The sequence below is a fragment of the Choloepus didactylus genome, chromosome 24 (assembly GCF_015220235.1).
Source record: "Choloepus didactylus isolate mChoDid1 chromosome 24, mChoDid1.pri, whole genome shotgun sequence".
NCBI classification, from domain to species: Eukaryota; Metazoa; Chordata; class Mammalia; order Pilosa; family Megalonychidae; genus Choloepus; species Choloepus didactylus.
Window position 1 is genome coordinate 4,521,727 of NC_051330.1, and position 17,072 is coordinate 4,538,798.

A 17,072-nucleotide genomic window follows, 5' to 3' on the forward strand; every position below is an offset into this window, starting at 1 on the left:
ACCAAATGGGATTTATTCCAGGTATGCAAAGGTGGTTCAACAGAAGAAACTCAATTAATGTAATACACCACATCAATAAATCAAAGCATAAAAACCACATTTTCATCTCAATTGATACAGAAAATGCATTTGACAATATTCAACATCCTTTCTTGATGAAAACACTAAAAGGACAGCAATGTAAGTGAACTTCCTCAATATGATAAAGGCAATATATGAAACACCCACAGCTAACATTATACTCAATAGGAAAAGACTGAAAGTATTCCCTATAAGATCAGGTACAAGACAAGGATGCCAACTGTCACCACTGTTATTCAACATTGTGTTGAAAGTTCCAGCTAGAGCTATTAGGCAAGAAAAAGAAATAAAAGGCATACAAATAGGAGAGGAAGAAGTATAACTTTTGCTGTTTGCAGATTACATTGTACCACATGTAGAAAATCCCAACAAATCCACAGCAAACTTACCAGAGCTAACAAATGAATACAACAAAGTGGCAGGGTATAAGATCAATAAGCAAAAATCAATATTGTTTCTATACACTAGTAAGTAGCAATATGAGAAGGCAATCAAGAGAAAAATTTCATTTACAACAGTAACTACAAGAGTCAATATTTATGAATAAATTTAAGAAAGGTCACAAAAGACCTATACACAGGAACTACAAAAATTTCTGAAAGAAGTCGAATTGGTCCTGTATAAATGGAAGGATAAACCATATTCAAGGGTTGGAAGACTAAATGTAGTTAAGATGTTGATTCTACCTAAATTGATTTATAGATTCAATTCAATACCAATTAAAATCCCAACTTACTTTGCATAAAAGGAAAAACCAAAACCAAATTTATTTGGAAGGGCAGGTGCCCTGAATACCAAATAACATCTTGAGAAAGAGGAATGAAGTGGGAAATCTCACACTACCTGACCTTAAGGCATATTACAAAGCTACAGTGGTCAAAACAGCATGGTACTAGCATAAAGATAGATACACTGACCAATGGAATCAAACTGATTATGCAGAAACAGGCCCCCTCATCTACAGATAATTGGTCTTGGATAATGCAGTAAACCTAATGCAACTGGGAAAAAGCAACCTCTTCAATAAATGGTGTTTTGAGAACTGAATATCCATATCCAAAAGAATGAAAGAGGACTCCTATCTCATACCTTATACAAAAATTAACTCTAAATAGACCTAAACATTAGATCTAAGAACATAAAATTTTGAGAAAAATTTGTTGGGAAATATCTTAAGGTCTTGTGATAGGAGATGGTTTTCTAAACCTTACACCCAAAGCACGAGCAATGAAAAAAGAAATAGATTAATGGGATCTCTTCAAAGTTGAACACTTCTATGCATCAAAGGGCTTCATCAGAAAAATAAAAAGGCAGCCTACACAATGGGAGACCATATTTAGAAACCACATATCAGATAAGGATCTAACATCCAGAATATATAGAGAGATCCTACATCTCAACTACCCAAAAGACAAACAACCCAATTAATAAATGGGCAAAAATCATGGACACTTTTCCAAAGAGCAAACAGAAATGTATAAAAAACATATGAAAAGACAGTCAACTTCACTAACTACAATGAGATATTATCTCACACCTACTAGAAAGGCCATTATTATAAAAACAGAATTACAAATGCTGGGGAGGATGTGGGGAAAGAAGCACATTATTCACTGTTGGTGGGAATGTAGAATGGTGCAACCACTCTACAAAGCTGTTTGGTAGTTCCTCAGGAGGCTAATTATAGAATTGTCATATGATCCAGGAACCCCATTACTAGGTATCTATTTGTAGGAAGTGAAAGCAGGGACACCAAATGGACATTTGAACACCAATGTTTCCTGTGACATTATACATGATTGCCAGTAGATGGAAATCGCCAAAATATCCATCAATGGAGGAGTGGGTAAACAAACTGTTGTATATACCTATGATGGAATATTACACACCAGTGAGACAGAATAAAGTCATGAAGCATGCAACAATGTGGATGAACCTTGAGGACATTATGTTGAGTGCAATTAGCCAGAAACAAAGGGACAAATACTGTATGTTCTAATATGAACCAACATCAATGAACAAATATCAGGAATTAAAGTTGAGAACACAGATTATCAAGAGATTGAGCAGGGATAAATATCAGTTATTTGATGCTGAAGGATTACATAATGTTCAATGGGATTGATTGTATAGATCCAGAAATGGATGGTTCAATACTGTGTGAGGGTAGCACAATATTGAAAGTACACTGAACAAAGATAATTGTGAGTACAGTTGAAAGAGGAAGGCTAGGGACATGTATGACACCAGAAGGAAAGATAGAAGATAAAAACTGGGATGGTAAAACTTAGCAAAACCCAGATTGGTCAATGATGGTGTTAAATGTACAAATATAAGAATGTTTTTACAAGAGGGAGAAAATACGAATGTCAACATTGTAAGGTGTTGAAATGAAAAGGGGACATTTTAGGGGAAAAAATACTATCAATTCAAACTAGTCTATAGTTAACAGTAACATTGTAATATGCTTCCATTAATTGCAACAAAGGCATTATACCAAAGCAAAATGTCAATAAGAGGAGGATTATGGTGTTATGGGATCCTTAGGTGTTGTAGATGTCTGGCCTTTTTATTGTATTTTATTTTTATTTTTCCTTTTTTTTATATTTCACTTATTTTTTTTCTTCTTCCTCTTTCTTTGTAGAAGAATGGAAATTTCATCATATATTTTTGCTTTTGAATGCATAACTATATGATTATACTGGAAACCATTGATTGTTTACTTAGGAAAGATTGTATGATGTATGAATAAAACCGTTTAAAAATAAACGGAGAGATGCAAGGGCTGGAGAAAACGTGTAGATAGGGATGTACCTATTCACTGTTGGTTGGGAAATAGAATGGTGCAGGCCTTTTGCGGTGGTTCCACAGGAAGCTCAATATGGGGTTGTCATAGCATCCTGCAACCCCATTATTGGAGTAAGTAGAACTAATTGCAGGAGCACACATGTACATTTGCACACTGATGTTTATGATGGAATTTTTATGATTTTCAATGGATGGAGGTGGCCTAAGTGTACATCAACTGATGAATGGAATGATGAACTATAGTGTATACATAAAATGGAATACTGTGTGGCTGCAAAAAGGAATGAAGTTGTGAGGTATGCAACTAGGTAAAATGACCTGAGGACAGTATGTTGAGTGAATTTAGTCAGAAACAAAAAGACAAACATTATAATGCCCCACTAATATAGACTAACTATAATATGCAAATTCTGAGAATTGAATCTGAGAGCTTAGGTTATCAGGGGAAGGTTTATTGTCAAAGTTCCTAAATTGTAAGTTCTTATAGCAGTCACACCTATTCTGAGTTGTAATGGGTATTTCTAAACTCTGAGATACTGATCCCTTTGTATATAAACCAGTCAGTCCCTAGAAATTTGGGTATCTGACACCTGAGAATCAGAGACTGATTTTTGCAGCCATGAATGTCAACATTACCCCAACAGTAACTGTTAAAGAAGCTGAAAAGCTGATGAGACTTCAATTAGAAATACAAACAAATATACTTGGTTAGGACTAAGGTAAATCAGACTAAAGGGTAAAGGATGATATTGACTGTGTCTTAGAACTTCAACTTCTGCGTGAGACCAAAGGAGGTGGTGATTATTTGGTGCCAAATCTATATTTTCTGTACAACACAATATAATTTAATTTTTATGTTCAGTTTATTCAAACACCATAATGATATGGAACCTTGAATAGGAAGAGAGATCTGGTTGGTTTATACAGTTAGTTAGTTAATTATCCTGATATGGCCCAGGATAATTTAAGCAGAGAAAAAAAAATGCAATGCCCCTATAAGGGACTGGGGAAAATGGGGAGAATTTAAAATTACCCACCTGTGGAATTCCTGATATTTTCAAAAGCACTGGGGACTACCAATTTGGAAGGATGAGCCCCTGATCTTGGGGTTTGCCACTTATGAAATTTGTTTTTCCAAAGGAGAGGCTAAGCCTTCTTATAATTTTGCCTAAGAGTCATCTCCAGAGAACTTTTGTTGCTCAGATGTGGCCTCTCTCTCTAAACCAACTCACCAGGTGAACTTGCTGCCCTCCCTCCTATGTGGGACATGACTCCCAGGGGTGTAAATCTCCCTGGCAACATTGGATATGACTCCTAGAGATTAGCCTGGACCTGACATTGTGGGATTGAGAAAGCCTTCTTGACCAAAAAGTAGAAGAAAAGAAACAAAAGAAACAAAAATAGAAGTAGAAGAAAAGGTAGAAGAAAAGAAACAAAATAAAGTTTCAGTGGCTGAGAGATTTCAAATGGAGTTGAGAGGTCATTTTGGAGCTTATTATTATGCATTTTATAGATACCCTTTCTTAGTTATTAGTGTATTAGAATAACTAGCTGAAACTGTTGAACTGCAACCCAGTAGCCTTGATTCTTGTAGATGAATGTGTAACTATATAGCTTATATGGTGTGACCGTGTGATTGTTAAAACCTTGTGGCTTATTCGCTCTTTATCCAATGTATGGACAGATGAGTAGAAAAAGTGGGTCAAAATGTAAATGAAAAATATGGGGGGGGTGAGGGATATGGGATATATTGGGTGTTCTTTGTTCCTTTGTTTTAATTTTTGTTCTTTTTTGGTGTAATGAAAATGCTCAAAAATTGTGATGATGAAGGCACAACTATATGGTAAACTGTGAACAATTGATTGTTTACTTTGGATGATTGTATGGTATGTTAATATATCTCCATTAAATTGCACTAAAGAAACAAAAACTCTATAGGCTTGCATTACCAATCACGTGTTTAAATTTGAGGTCTCAAAAAATCAAAAGAAGCACTCTAGAATGATTTTTGAGTAAATTGCAAAAGACAACCCCTGTTGGAAAAGTATGGGCAAATTGTTTCCAGTCATAACTCTGACTACTGCTCTCAATGCTCCTAAACCCTTTTTTTCAGCACAAACTTTCAAAAATGGTGGCCATAGAGGAGCACAGTCTTGCTGTACGGTTATTTGCGTGTTGGTAATAAACCCAATAAATGTGCTGCTGGAGAGCATGTTAACATTCTTCCAATTGAGGTATCATAGATCGGCTTTACCAATCTTTTACAATTCTGTCAATTTGTATGAATGCAAAGCACCTGGAGTTAATGTTTGTCTTTCTCCTCCTTCACATATCAGTAGAATTCATTCAATAGCATTCTTAATTACTGTGAGAAACAGACTTCATACTCATGTACCACTATTGGTACATGAAACTATTGCATGGTTTCTGCTTCACCTTCTGGTGTGAGACCTGACAAAAGGTCAGAATTAATTTGTAGCATGTAAACTGATTGTTATAGTAATAAGAATGGGTAGAGTAATGGTGCCATCCATGCCCAGTTCCTGTTGTCTGCTGAACCTGAGACACTGTAGCCATCCTTTTTAGTTCCATGATGCCCTGGAATAAATTTAGCTAATTCTTGTGAAAAAGTTGATTTCTCACATCTCAGAACTCTGAAAATGGATAAACTATGTTTTTGTTCCACACTTGGGTCAAATATCAAACTAGTATGTGTGGGTGCAGTAACATCTTCTGGAACAGAGCAAGTGTCTGTCTTTTTAACTTCTATTGAGGTGTTTTCCTTGGAACTAGTAGGGCTGTCTCAACAGATTCTTTCCCCAGACTTTAATTAACCATAGAGCCCAAAGCAGGCAATGGTCTTGGAAACCTTTATGAAAAATAATCACTGTCTAGTATTCTTTGCTGTTTGTTTGCAAAACTAAAATGAGCAGTTTTATTTTGATTACGTCTCTAAGGAAAATGAGAAGTTTACTTAAGTCACATTTCACAAATGGTTTTAAAAAAGAATCATGGTTGCAAATACTGAGGCCTTAATCTTTCTCACTTCAGTCACTTATAAGGTGGAGGCTCAATGCTGGGAGAGGAAAGCCAAGAGGAATAGAGTCTACCACTCCCACTGAGAATTTTGCACACAAGTCAGGAGGTCACGCTAAGACAAGCAGGTCACTGTCCTCCAACCTCTGGAGCAAAGATGCAGACATTTTGCCTTAGAGAGAGGCAGAGGACAGAATCAAAGGTCTTCCAAATGGAAGTTACTTTATTTGGGACAGAATTTTGGGAAGTTCAAGAATAATAATTCTCTTGAAAGCATTGAAGATTTCAGTGCTAAGCATTTTAAGAGAAGTCTGTTTTTCTATGAGAGCAACAGTTAACTATAGGACATCAAGTGTACTAGGGTGAACCAGAGAAAGAGACAGCTAAGAAAATCCCTCCTAGCATCAGCACAAACTTCAAAGATTGGTCTCAAAAAGTACATGTGAGTTTGGCCCACATTTAATTGGATCAGACTGTAGAACAATTTATGTGCCAAGCCAGTATCAAAAAATAGTAACAAAGCAATCAGCTAGCAATTAGTGCAACCTAATAGCTGGGTGTCATTCCAACAGAAGCAGGAAGCTTAAAAGAGAGACCAAAGAAAGACAGTTGAAGAAAGCCCTGCTCAAGCAATAGTTATCCCAGGGTGATACCCTCCAAAGCTAACAGTTTTCTTTTTTATTAACAGTGACCATTCTAACAGGTGTAAAATGATATCTTATTGTGGCTTTGATTTGCATTTCCCTAAGATCTAGTGTTGTTTAACATCTTTTCATGTGCTGTTTAGCTGTTTTTATTTCCTGTTTGCAAAAACATCTGCTCAAGTCTTTTGCCCATTTTTAAATTAGGTTGTTTGTCTATTGTTTAGTGGGAGAATTTCTTTATAAATTCTGGGTAAATCATATAGGATACATGGTTTCCAAATATTTTCTGCCATTGTGTAGCTTGCCTTTTTGTTTTCATGACAAAGATCTTTGCTACAAAAAAGTTCTTAATTTTGAGGAATTCCCATTTATCTATTTTTTCTTTTATTGCTTGTACTTTGGGTGGTCTATTTTTTTCTTTTGTTGCTTGTACTTTAGGTGTAAAGTTTAAGAAAATATTGCCTACCAGAAGATCTTGAAGACACATCCCCACAATTCCTTCTAGGGGTTTTATACCCCTGGTTCTTATATTTATGCCTTTGGTCCATTTTGAATTAAATTTTGTTTATGGCATGAGAAAGGGGTGCTCTTTCATTCTTTTGCATATGGATATCCTGTTTTCCAAGCACCATTTATTGAAGAAATTATTCCTTCACAATTAAGTAGACTTGGTAAGCTTATCAAAAATCGGTTGAACATAGATATGAGGTTCATTTCAGAACACTCAATTAAACTCCATTTGTCAATATATCTGTCTTTATGCCAGTACCATGTTGTTTTGAACCCAGTGGCTTTATAATATCTTTAAAGTCAGGAAATGTGAACCTTCCAACTTCATTCTTCATTTTCAAGATGTTTTTGGTTTATTCAGTGCCCTTTACTCTTCCAAATAAATTTGATAGTTGGCTTTTCCATGTCTGAAGTAGACTGTTGGAATTTTGATTTGGATTTTGTTGAACCTGTAAATCAATTTGGGTAGAATTGTTATTATTATAATATTTATACTTCCAAACCATAGAAACAGAATAACCTTCCATTTGTTTAGGCTTTCTTTGACTTCTTTTAGCAATGTTTATAGTTGTCCTTGTACAGGTGTTTAAATACTTGTATAAATTTATTCCTAGACATTTGATTTTTTTAGCTGCAATTTTTAATAGAATTTTTTCTTATTTCCTCCTCAGATTGCTTATTACTAGTGCATGGAAATACTACTGAATTTTACATTTTGATCTTGTATCCTGCAACTTTGCTGAACTTGTTTATCAGGTCTAGTAGTGTTGTAGTAGATTTTCCAGGAGTTTCTAAATAAGGGACCATGTCATCTGCAAAAAATGAAAGTTTTACATCTTCCTTTCCATTTCAGATGTCTTTGTGTCTTTTTCTTGCCTAACTGCTCGAGCTAGAACTTCTAGCACAATGTTGAATAAAAGTGGTAACAGTGGATATCCTTGCCTTGTTCCAGATCATTGGGGAAGGTTTCAGTCTGTCACCAATGAGTATTATGTTAACTGACAGTTTTTCATATATGACCTTAATCATGTTGAGGAAGTTTCCTTCTATTCCTTTTTTCTAAGTGTTTCCATTAAGAAAGGATTCTGGATTTTGTCACATGTCTTTTCTGCATCAATGGAGATAATGTAGTTTTTTTTTTATGTGGTGTATTGCATTCATTGATTTTCCTATGTTGAACCATACTTGCATACCTGGCATAAAATCCACTTGATCATGCTGTGTGATTCTTTTATTGCATTGTTGGATTTGATTTGCAAGTATTTTATTCTCTATATTCATTTGAGAAATTTTTTAGTAATTTTATTTCCTTGAAGTATCTTTATCTGGCTTTGGTGTTAGGGTGATGTTGGCCTCATAGAATGAGTTATATGGTGTTCTATTTTTTGGAAGAATTTGAACCGGATTGGTATTAATTCTTCCTTGAATGATTGGTAGAATCCACTTGTCAATCCACCTGGTCCTGGGCTTTACTTGTTGGGAGGTTTTGATGACTGACTCAATCTCTTAACTTGCAATTGGTTTGTTGATTCTTTCTATTTCTTCTAGAGTCAGTGTAGGTTATTCATGTGTTTCTTGGAATTTGTCCATTTCATGTAGGTTGTCAAATTTGTTGGCATACAGTTGCTCATAGAATCCTCGTATGATCCTTTTTATTTCTGTGTATCAGTAGTAATGTCCCCTCTCTAATTTCTAATTTATTTATTTGCATGTTCTCTCTTTTTTTCTTTGTCTCTCTAGCTAAGGGTTTGCCAGTTTTATTGATCACTTCAAAGAACCAACTTTTGGTTTTGTTATTTCTTTCCTTCTGCTTGCTTTGGCATTAATTTGCTGTTCTTTTTCTATTTCCTCCAGATGTGCAGTTATGTCTCTGATTTTAGCAATTTTTTTCTTTTTTAATAAAGATATTCAGGGCTATACATTTTCCTCTCATTCTTGCTTTCACCACATCCCATAAGTTTTGATATGTTGTGTTCCCTATTTCATTCATTTCAAGATATTTACTTGTTTCTCTTGCAATTTTTCTTTGACCCATTGATATTTTGTGGATATTTTAGTTCTCTGCCTGATATTGTTTTCCAGCTTCATTCCATTAGGATCAGAGAAAGTGCTTTGCATTATTTTAATCATTTAATATTTATTGAGACTTTTTTGACCCAACCTGTGGTCTATCTTGGAGAATGACCCATATCACTGGAGAAGAATCTGTATCCTGCTATTTTGAGACAATCTTCTCTATATTTCTATTAAGTTTAGTTCATTTATCATATTATTCAAGTTCTTTGTTTCCTTCTTAATCTTCTATATGGATGTGTTATCCATTGATGAAAATGATGTATTGAACTCTCCAACTATGGTTGGTAAGATGTCTGTTTTTCCTGTTGCTTTTTTAATGCAATTTTATCGAGATACAATCACATAACATGCAATCACCCAAAGTGTACAATCAGTTGTTCACAGTATCATCGTATAGTTGTGCTTTTGCTTGGGCAAATAAACCTAACCTCTGGTGTGTGGCATGCAGCTGTTGATATGATATGTGTGTTTTTCTTAATACCTGTTTGTTAAGGCCAATAGAAACAATTTGCATTCAGCTGGGAAGGCCAATGTTACTCCTTCTTTGTCTTATCTCTGGAATATATCAACTTTCCAGCCCTTTGTCAGACTCTAGTCTGCAGGTACCTTGATCTTATTGCTTTCCACAAGACATGACACTGGTCCACTGTATTGATGCCATCATACTTACTGAAACTAGTAAACAGCAAGTAACAACTACTCAAAATTTATTGGTAAGGCATTTGTGTGTTAGAGGGTAGGAGATAAATCTAAGAAAACTTCAGGGGCCTTCTAGGACAGTGAAATTTCTAAACATCCAGGGGCATGTCAAGATATTCCTTTTAAGGTGAAAAATAACATGTTGCATCTGGCCTACCTACAAACAAAAAGGCTGCATAGTGCACTCATTTGAAATTTGGAAGCAACATATTAATAACTTGGTTGTGCTCCAGTTTATTTACCATATGACCCAAAAAGTTGCTAGTTTTGAGTGGGGACTGGAATGAAAGAAGGCTCTGCAACAGGCCCAGGATTCCATGCAGCTGCTCTGACTTTTGGACTTCATGATCTAGCTGATACAACGGTTCTTGAAGTGTCAGTGGTTAATAGAGATGCAGTTTAGGGTTTTGGAGGGTTCCTACAGGTTCTGGAGCCCTTAGGGTTTTGAAACAAAGCAGATAACTACTTTGATTCTGAGAAACAGATTTGGCCTGCCACTGCACCTTAGTAGAGACAGAATATTTAACCATGGGCCACCAAGTTACCGTGAGACCTGTGTTTCCCATCATAAACTGGGTGTTGTCTGACCCATCAAGCCATAAATCGGGTTTGCACAGGAGTACTGCATCATAAATTGGAGGTGGTGTATATGAGTTGGAGCTCAAGGAGACCTTAATGGCCCAAGTAAGCTACACAAGGAAATGATCTAAATGATCATGGCCCCTACTCCTTCCACATTAACTTTTATCTTCCAGCCCACAGCTATTGCCTTTCAGCTATTGTCTTTCAACTAATTGCCTACAATTAGTTGACTGAGGAAAAGGAAACTCCAGCTTGGTTTACAAATGATTCTGCACTGTATGCAGGGAACACCCATGAGTGGACAGCTGCAGTGCTAGAACCCAATTCTGTGACATCCCTGAAAGAGAGGGGTGAAGGGAAATCTTACTAAGTTGAACTGAGAGCAATGTGACTTTGTTCATTTTGCTTAGAAGGATAAATACCTGGAGTACATTTGACTATTTGGTCAAGGACTTGGAAAGAATATGATTGGAAAATTGGTGGCAAAGAGGTGTGTAGGAGAGCGATGTACATAGATGTGTGTTTCTAGCAGGAAACATGAAAATTTTTGCATTCCATGTGAATGTTTATCACAGGAAAATTTCAGCTGTGGTTGATTTTAATAACTCATTCTGTGGATACTCATCAGGCTCTTTCCCCAGCCACTCCTGTCATTGCCCAATGGGCTCATGAACAAAGTGGTCATGGTGGTAGGGATGGAGCTTATGCATGTGCGTAGCATCATGGACTTCTACTCACCAAGGCCAACCTGGCTACGGCTACTGCTGAGTGCCCAATGTGCCAGCTGCAGAGACCCACGACGAGTCCCCACGGTAATACCCAGGTGACCAGTCTGCTACCTTGTGGCAGATTAACTTCATTGGACCATTTCCATCATGGGAGGAACACTGTTTTGTTCTTACTGAAATTGACACTCTTAATATGGATTTACCTTCCTTGTATGCCATGCTTCTGCTAAAAATACCATCTGTGGACTTACAAAAGCTTTATCCAGTGTCATGTCATTGCACACAACATTTCTTCTGATCAAAGGGCAACACTTGGTCCATGCTCACAGAATATACAGAACTTAAAATGTTCTCTTTATTCTGAAGCAGCTAGGCTGACAGAATTATAGAATGCCCCTTTAAAACCTCAATTACAGTACCACTTTAGTCACAGGGACAATGTTCTCCAGGTTGCTGTATGTGCTCTAACTCAGTCTCCAACCTAATCTCCATAGCCAGGATTCACAGATATAGGAGTCAATGATTCAAAATGAAAGTGGCACTATTACTTCCAGTGATCCACTAGAAAATTTGGGGCTTCCTATTTCTGTGGCATTATCATCTGCTGCTCTAGTGGTAATCATTCAAAAAGGAGGAGTGTTTCCACAAAGAGATACACAGTGATTCCCTATGATTGGAATGCAAGCCTGCCCCCACCCATGCTGGGGCTTCTATGCCTCAGCATCAACAGGCCAAGAAGGAAATTATTGTTCTGGCTGGGGTGAGTGGTCCTGATTACCAAGGGTACATAGGAGTGCTACTTCACATTGTAGGTAAAGAGTATGCCTGAACATAAGAGATACCTTAGGGTGTCTCCTAGTTCTACCATACCCTATGAATAAAGTCATAAACTGAATCAACCCAAATCCAAGCAAGAGTACTCATGGCCCAGAAACTTCAGAAATGATGGTTTGGGTCAGTGAATGGGACAAGAAAATTATGTTAGATAATTCTATTTTATTGTCTTCATTTAGAATTAGCATGTTTTAAGATGTTTATGGTTGCCAAATGAACAGGGGTGGACTGTGATGGTTAATTTCAGGGGTCAAATTGGCTAGGTTATGGTGTCTAGCTGTTTGGTCAAGAAAGCACTGGCCTGATTGTCACTGTAAGTGTATTTTGTAGATGGATTTCAATAATTAGTCAATTGGTTACATCCTGTCTGATTACATTTGCAATCAATGGAGGAGACAGCCTTCTGCAATGTGAGGTGTTTTTTCATCCAATCAGTTGGAGGCCTTAAAGGGTAACTGGGGTTTCAGAAGTCACAAACAGGAATTTCTATATTTAATTTCACAAGCCTGTTTCTCCTGGGAACTCAATGTCACATTTATCAGAGTCTCTAATTTGCAGTCTGCACTACAGAATTCAGACATGGCAATCTCCATGGTTGTGCGAGCCAATCTCCATAAAAAGCATGCTTAATATTAATACACACAGATACACACACAAACACTTACATATCCTATTGATTCTGTTTCTCTGGAGAGCGCTGAATAACACTAGTGGCGTGGAGGTCTTCCAAGTGAAAAGTTGAAGTTAAAGGCAGCTGAAGAGTAACGAGTTGGTGATATTTGAGGCAAGGAGAGGAAACAATATTTTCTAAACTGTGACACTGGATTGTTTTTTAGGAACTGAGTAGATGATGTAAGAAAAATTCAGAGAAAACCTTTTTTCCTTCCAGAAATACCATTTTCCCAAACAGCCACAATGAGATACAGGCCCACCAGAATGGTAAAATTAAAATAGCTAAAATACCAGTGAAACAACTTGATTTGTTAAGTGTTGCTAGTGACAGTGAAAAATAATATAGTTTGGTATAATCAATTTTTATTCCGTACCCAGTAATTAAAATTAAATTAAATTAACATTTCTACTGGAACACTGCTGTAATGTATATCCATATTCTTCTCTCTTTTGTCACATGTCAGAATTTCATTAAAATAGATATTTTGAATAGAAGTTGCTGAATTTTTGGGTGTGCATATCCTCACCTTTACTAAATCCTCCCAAAATACTTGCCAAAGTGGTTGGGCAAAGAGTCAGTGCCCCTTAACTGGAAATAGTGATTGAATAAAGTTTCTCTTCATGAAGTTAAATGGTCTTAATATGAAAGACCACAACTTAGACATAACTGTAAGCTACTGTATTGTTTTTGGATTTATTGGATATATTTGTATTAACAGAATAACAATAATTGGGTTTAATCCAATTGTACTCAAAGTGTCATTCTGGTATATGCCTGAGATCATCTCCATTCCAACAAATGATTGGTAAAATATATGAGCCTGAATTCTATTCCTTTCAAACTTGCTATCTCTGATCTAACAAAAACATCTTAAGTGATTGGATGGACTATGAAGTTTGAGGATGGCACTTCTTTTTTTTTTTTTTTCAGATACATAGAGGCCATTTATGTCCAGTTTTGAAAATAATAAGTCTTATTTAGAAAGTCCTGAGCTCCAGACACTCTTTCCCTAGATGCCTAAAACCCAAACATGTCCTGACCCAAATCCAATTCTTCTGGTTTCTTCTGGTAAACAATCCTACTTTGTTCCAAACTGCTTCCGTCTCTGGTCAGGACCTCCATTCCTTCTAGTTCCCCTGGTCACCCAGCTCAGGAAAGTGTAGCTCAAGTCTGCAAACCCAGCTCCTTGGAGAGCCGGAGGGTTGACCTGGACCGGGTCTGAAGGGGACTATCTGTTTCTTTTTCGGCTCAGTGGAGAAAGCCCCAGTCATTCTCAGCCTCCAGGGCTGTGACTCCGGGAAGGGCGGAGACACCACAAGCCGGCACTTCTTTTGAAAGGAACAATTTAGATATATGCTACAACCACAATTGCAAAATTTACCCATCATTTTCCTCAGAGCCCCCAAAACTCCTTTGTTCCTCAGACTGTAGATGATGGGGTTGAGCATGGGGGTCACTGTGGTGCCAAACACGGCTACAATCTGGCCTTGCTCATGGGCGTGGGAAGAGGTGGACTTCATGTAGATGAAGATGGCCTGACCAAAGTAGAGACTCACCACAGTCAGGTGGGAGGAGCAGGTGTCCAGGGCTTTGTTCCTCCCCTTGTGGGAGTTCATCCTGAGGACCGTCAGGAAGATGAGGGTGTAAGATGCCAGGATGAGAATAAAAGGAACCAGGAGAAACACAACAGTTGTCACAAATTTCACCATCTCATAGGCTGATGTATCCACGCAAGACAGTCTCATGATGGCAGGAATCTCACAAAAGTGATGGTCAATCTCCCTGGATCCACAGACAGGGAATTGCATTGGGTAGATGGTGTGGACAAGCGTGGCAAGGGCTCCCCCATCCAGGCTGCAGCTGCCATCTGCAGACAGACCCTGGGACTCATGAGGACGGTGTACCTCAGGGGGTTGCAGACAGCCACATAGCGGTCATAGGCCATGAGGGTTAGCAGGACACACTCAGCAATTCCAAGTGTAAGAAAGAAAAACAGCTGAGCTGCACACGCCAGATAGGAAATGTTCTTTTTCCCTGTGAAGTAGTTGGTTACCATCTTGGGGATGGTGCTGGAGATGTAAGCCAGGTCAATGAGGGAGAGCTGACTGAAGAGGAAGTACATGGGAGTGTGGAGACGGGGATCCAGCCAGATGAGGAGAATCAGGAGAGAGTTTCCAGTGAAGGCAATGGTGTAGATGAGGAGGACGATGAGGATGAGGAGGTGGGGGTGTCTGAACCCAGGGAAGAGTCCCAGGAGGATGAAGTCAGTTGAGGTTTCATTCTTTTGGTCCATGTTTTCATTCAGAAGCTCTATCTGATCTGAAAATCTACAGAGGTAAAATAACATAGCAAACAGTAATTGTATCTATTGGTCAATATCCTCATCCCTTGAACCTTTTTTTTTTACCAGAAATTTAAAATGTATATTCTTTCAAAATAGGAAATTGAAAAATGTCCAATTGAATCAAATTATAACACTTTAATGTTCAAATGTTCTAATTTGGTCAAAGTGTATTAAATCCTTTAAAGATGATAATACCTGACTTTGTCCTTCCCACCTGATTTTTGTACACACTTACAGTTTGTTTTTGGCTCTGGCTATTATCTAACTTCTTTTTGCATATACCAGCTGTATGGAAAATTCTAAAACATCTTCCTTTGACATAAGATCTTTTGAGAATCTCTTCAGGCATTCCCCAGGTGGACTCCAGAAGCTTTTAGAATCTGCCAAACAAGTGAGGCTCCTTATTTTTATTATTCTGAAGTCCATAATTCACATATTATTCTCCTTCTATCTTCTGGTTAACTTAACTTGAACAATCCATAACATCGTGACACATCATATTTCTTTTCTACTAAAATCCTAGACTATTTCTTATTTCCTAAAGAATAAAAACAAAATTTGATTCAATGGTTTTAAAGTTCTGCACACTCACCTCAAATATTTGCATGGATGTTTGCCAAAGAAAACATACCATCTTCTTTCTCAGTTATGAGATCATATCTCCAGAAATTCTCATTCTTCAAACACACAGAAATGATTGGTTTTGTATAAGCTGATATTCTCTGCTTCAGTGATTAGCAATATTTTTTTGCTTATATTAATAATAATAAATAAATATTTTTATCATCTATATAAAAAACTTAATGTTATTCCAAGCCTTCCATCCTTATACATTACTTTACTGGAGGAAATAGCAATTATAACACAACATAAATTCCAACCATCAATGAAGAGACATTAGAGTTCTCATTGTGACTGATAATCAGCATTGTGGCCCAAAGGTACTAAGTTTTCAGTTAGATATCTTTTGATTCTTTGGGCACCCCATTCCGCTTTTTGAGGGCCCCCTAATTCTGATGCTTCTCGGTCTCCCTCCTTATTGGTATGAATATTTTTCTCCTTTAAGTTATTTTTATTTCTCCTCGGGAGATATCTTAAATTACCATGTTTGGTTACTTTCTTTTAATGGAAGGCATAATTGCCTTTTAATACTCTATACACCTGCACTGCCCATCACGTGTTTAAATTTGAGTTCTCAAAAGCACTGTAGAGAGATATTTGTGTAAATGACAAAAGGCAGCCCCTCTTAGAAGAGTATGGGTAGATGGCTTCCACCCATAACTCTCACCATTCCTCTAAATGCTCTTAAACTCATTTTTCTCAAAAATGCTGGCCACAGACAGGAGCAGTCTTGCTCTGCAGGACCCATTATGTGAGTGATGGTGGTAACCTCAATAAATATGCTGCTGGAGAGCATGATAACATCCCTCCAATGGAGGTGTCATGGAACTACGTTACCAATCTTTTATATTTGTCATTTAATATTTATGCTAAGCACCTGGAATCAATGATGTTTTATCTGTCTCCTCCTCACGTACCACAAGCTTGCTGTTCAGTGGTTTCTGCTTCACCCTGTGGCTTGAGACTTGAAAAATGTCCAGAATTATGTATCAGCATTTAAATTGATTGTTATAGTAATAGGAATTCATTATAGTAATAGGAATTGCCATCCATACCCCGTTACTGTTGTCTGCTGAACCCAAGCCACTGAAGCCATGCTTTTTGTGTTTCATGGCTTTTGGAATAAATTCAGTTAATTCTTGTTGTGAAAAGCTAATCTCTGAGCTATCTTTAAATTGATTAACTACATTTGTACTCCATGCTCGGCTCAGGTCTTGGACCAGCAGCTGGGAGTGTAGTACCATCCTCTGGAACAGACCAAGTGTCGTCTTTTTAACGTCTACTGAGGTGTTTTCCTTGGAACCAGTAGGGATGTCTCAGGGGAGTCTGTCCCAAGACCTTAATTAACCATAGACCAAGAATCAGGCAGTGGTCTTGGAAACCTTTATGAAAAATAAATTCTGACCAGTATTTTATGCTGTTTGTTTGCAAAATTA

General features: G+C 37.3%; 1 protein-coding gene across 1 annotated transcript; it reads right to left on the bottom strand.

The window, feature by feature from the left end:
- Positions 1-11,194: 11,194 nt before the first annotated feature.
- LOC119519793 (olfactory receptor 2T27-like) lies at positions 11,195-16,732 on the bottom strand. Its single transcript, XM_037817523.1, is given in 4 exon segments — positions 11,195-11,337; positions 14,053-14,520; positions 14,523-14,998; positions 16,692-16,732. Coding segments are annotated over 4 exon segments (1,128 nt in total).
- Between the last annotated feature and the right edge of the window lie 340 nt (positions 16,733-17,072).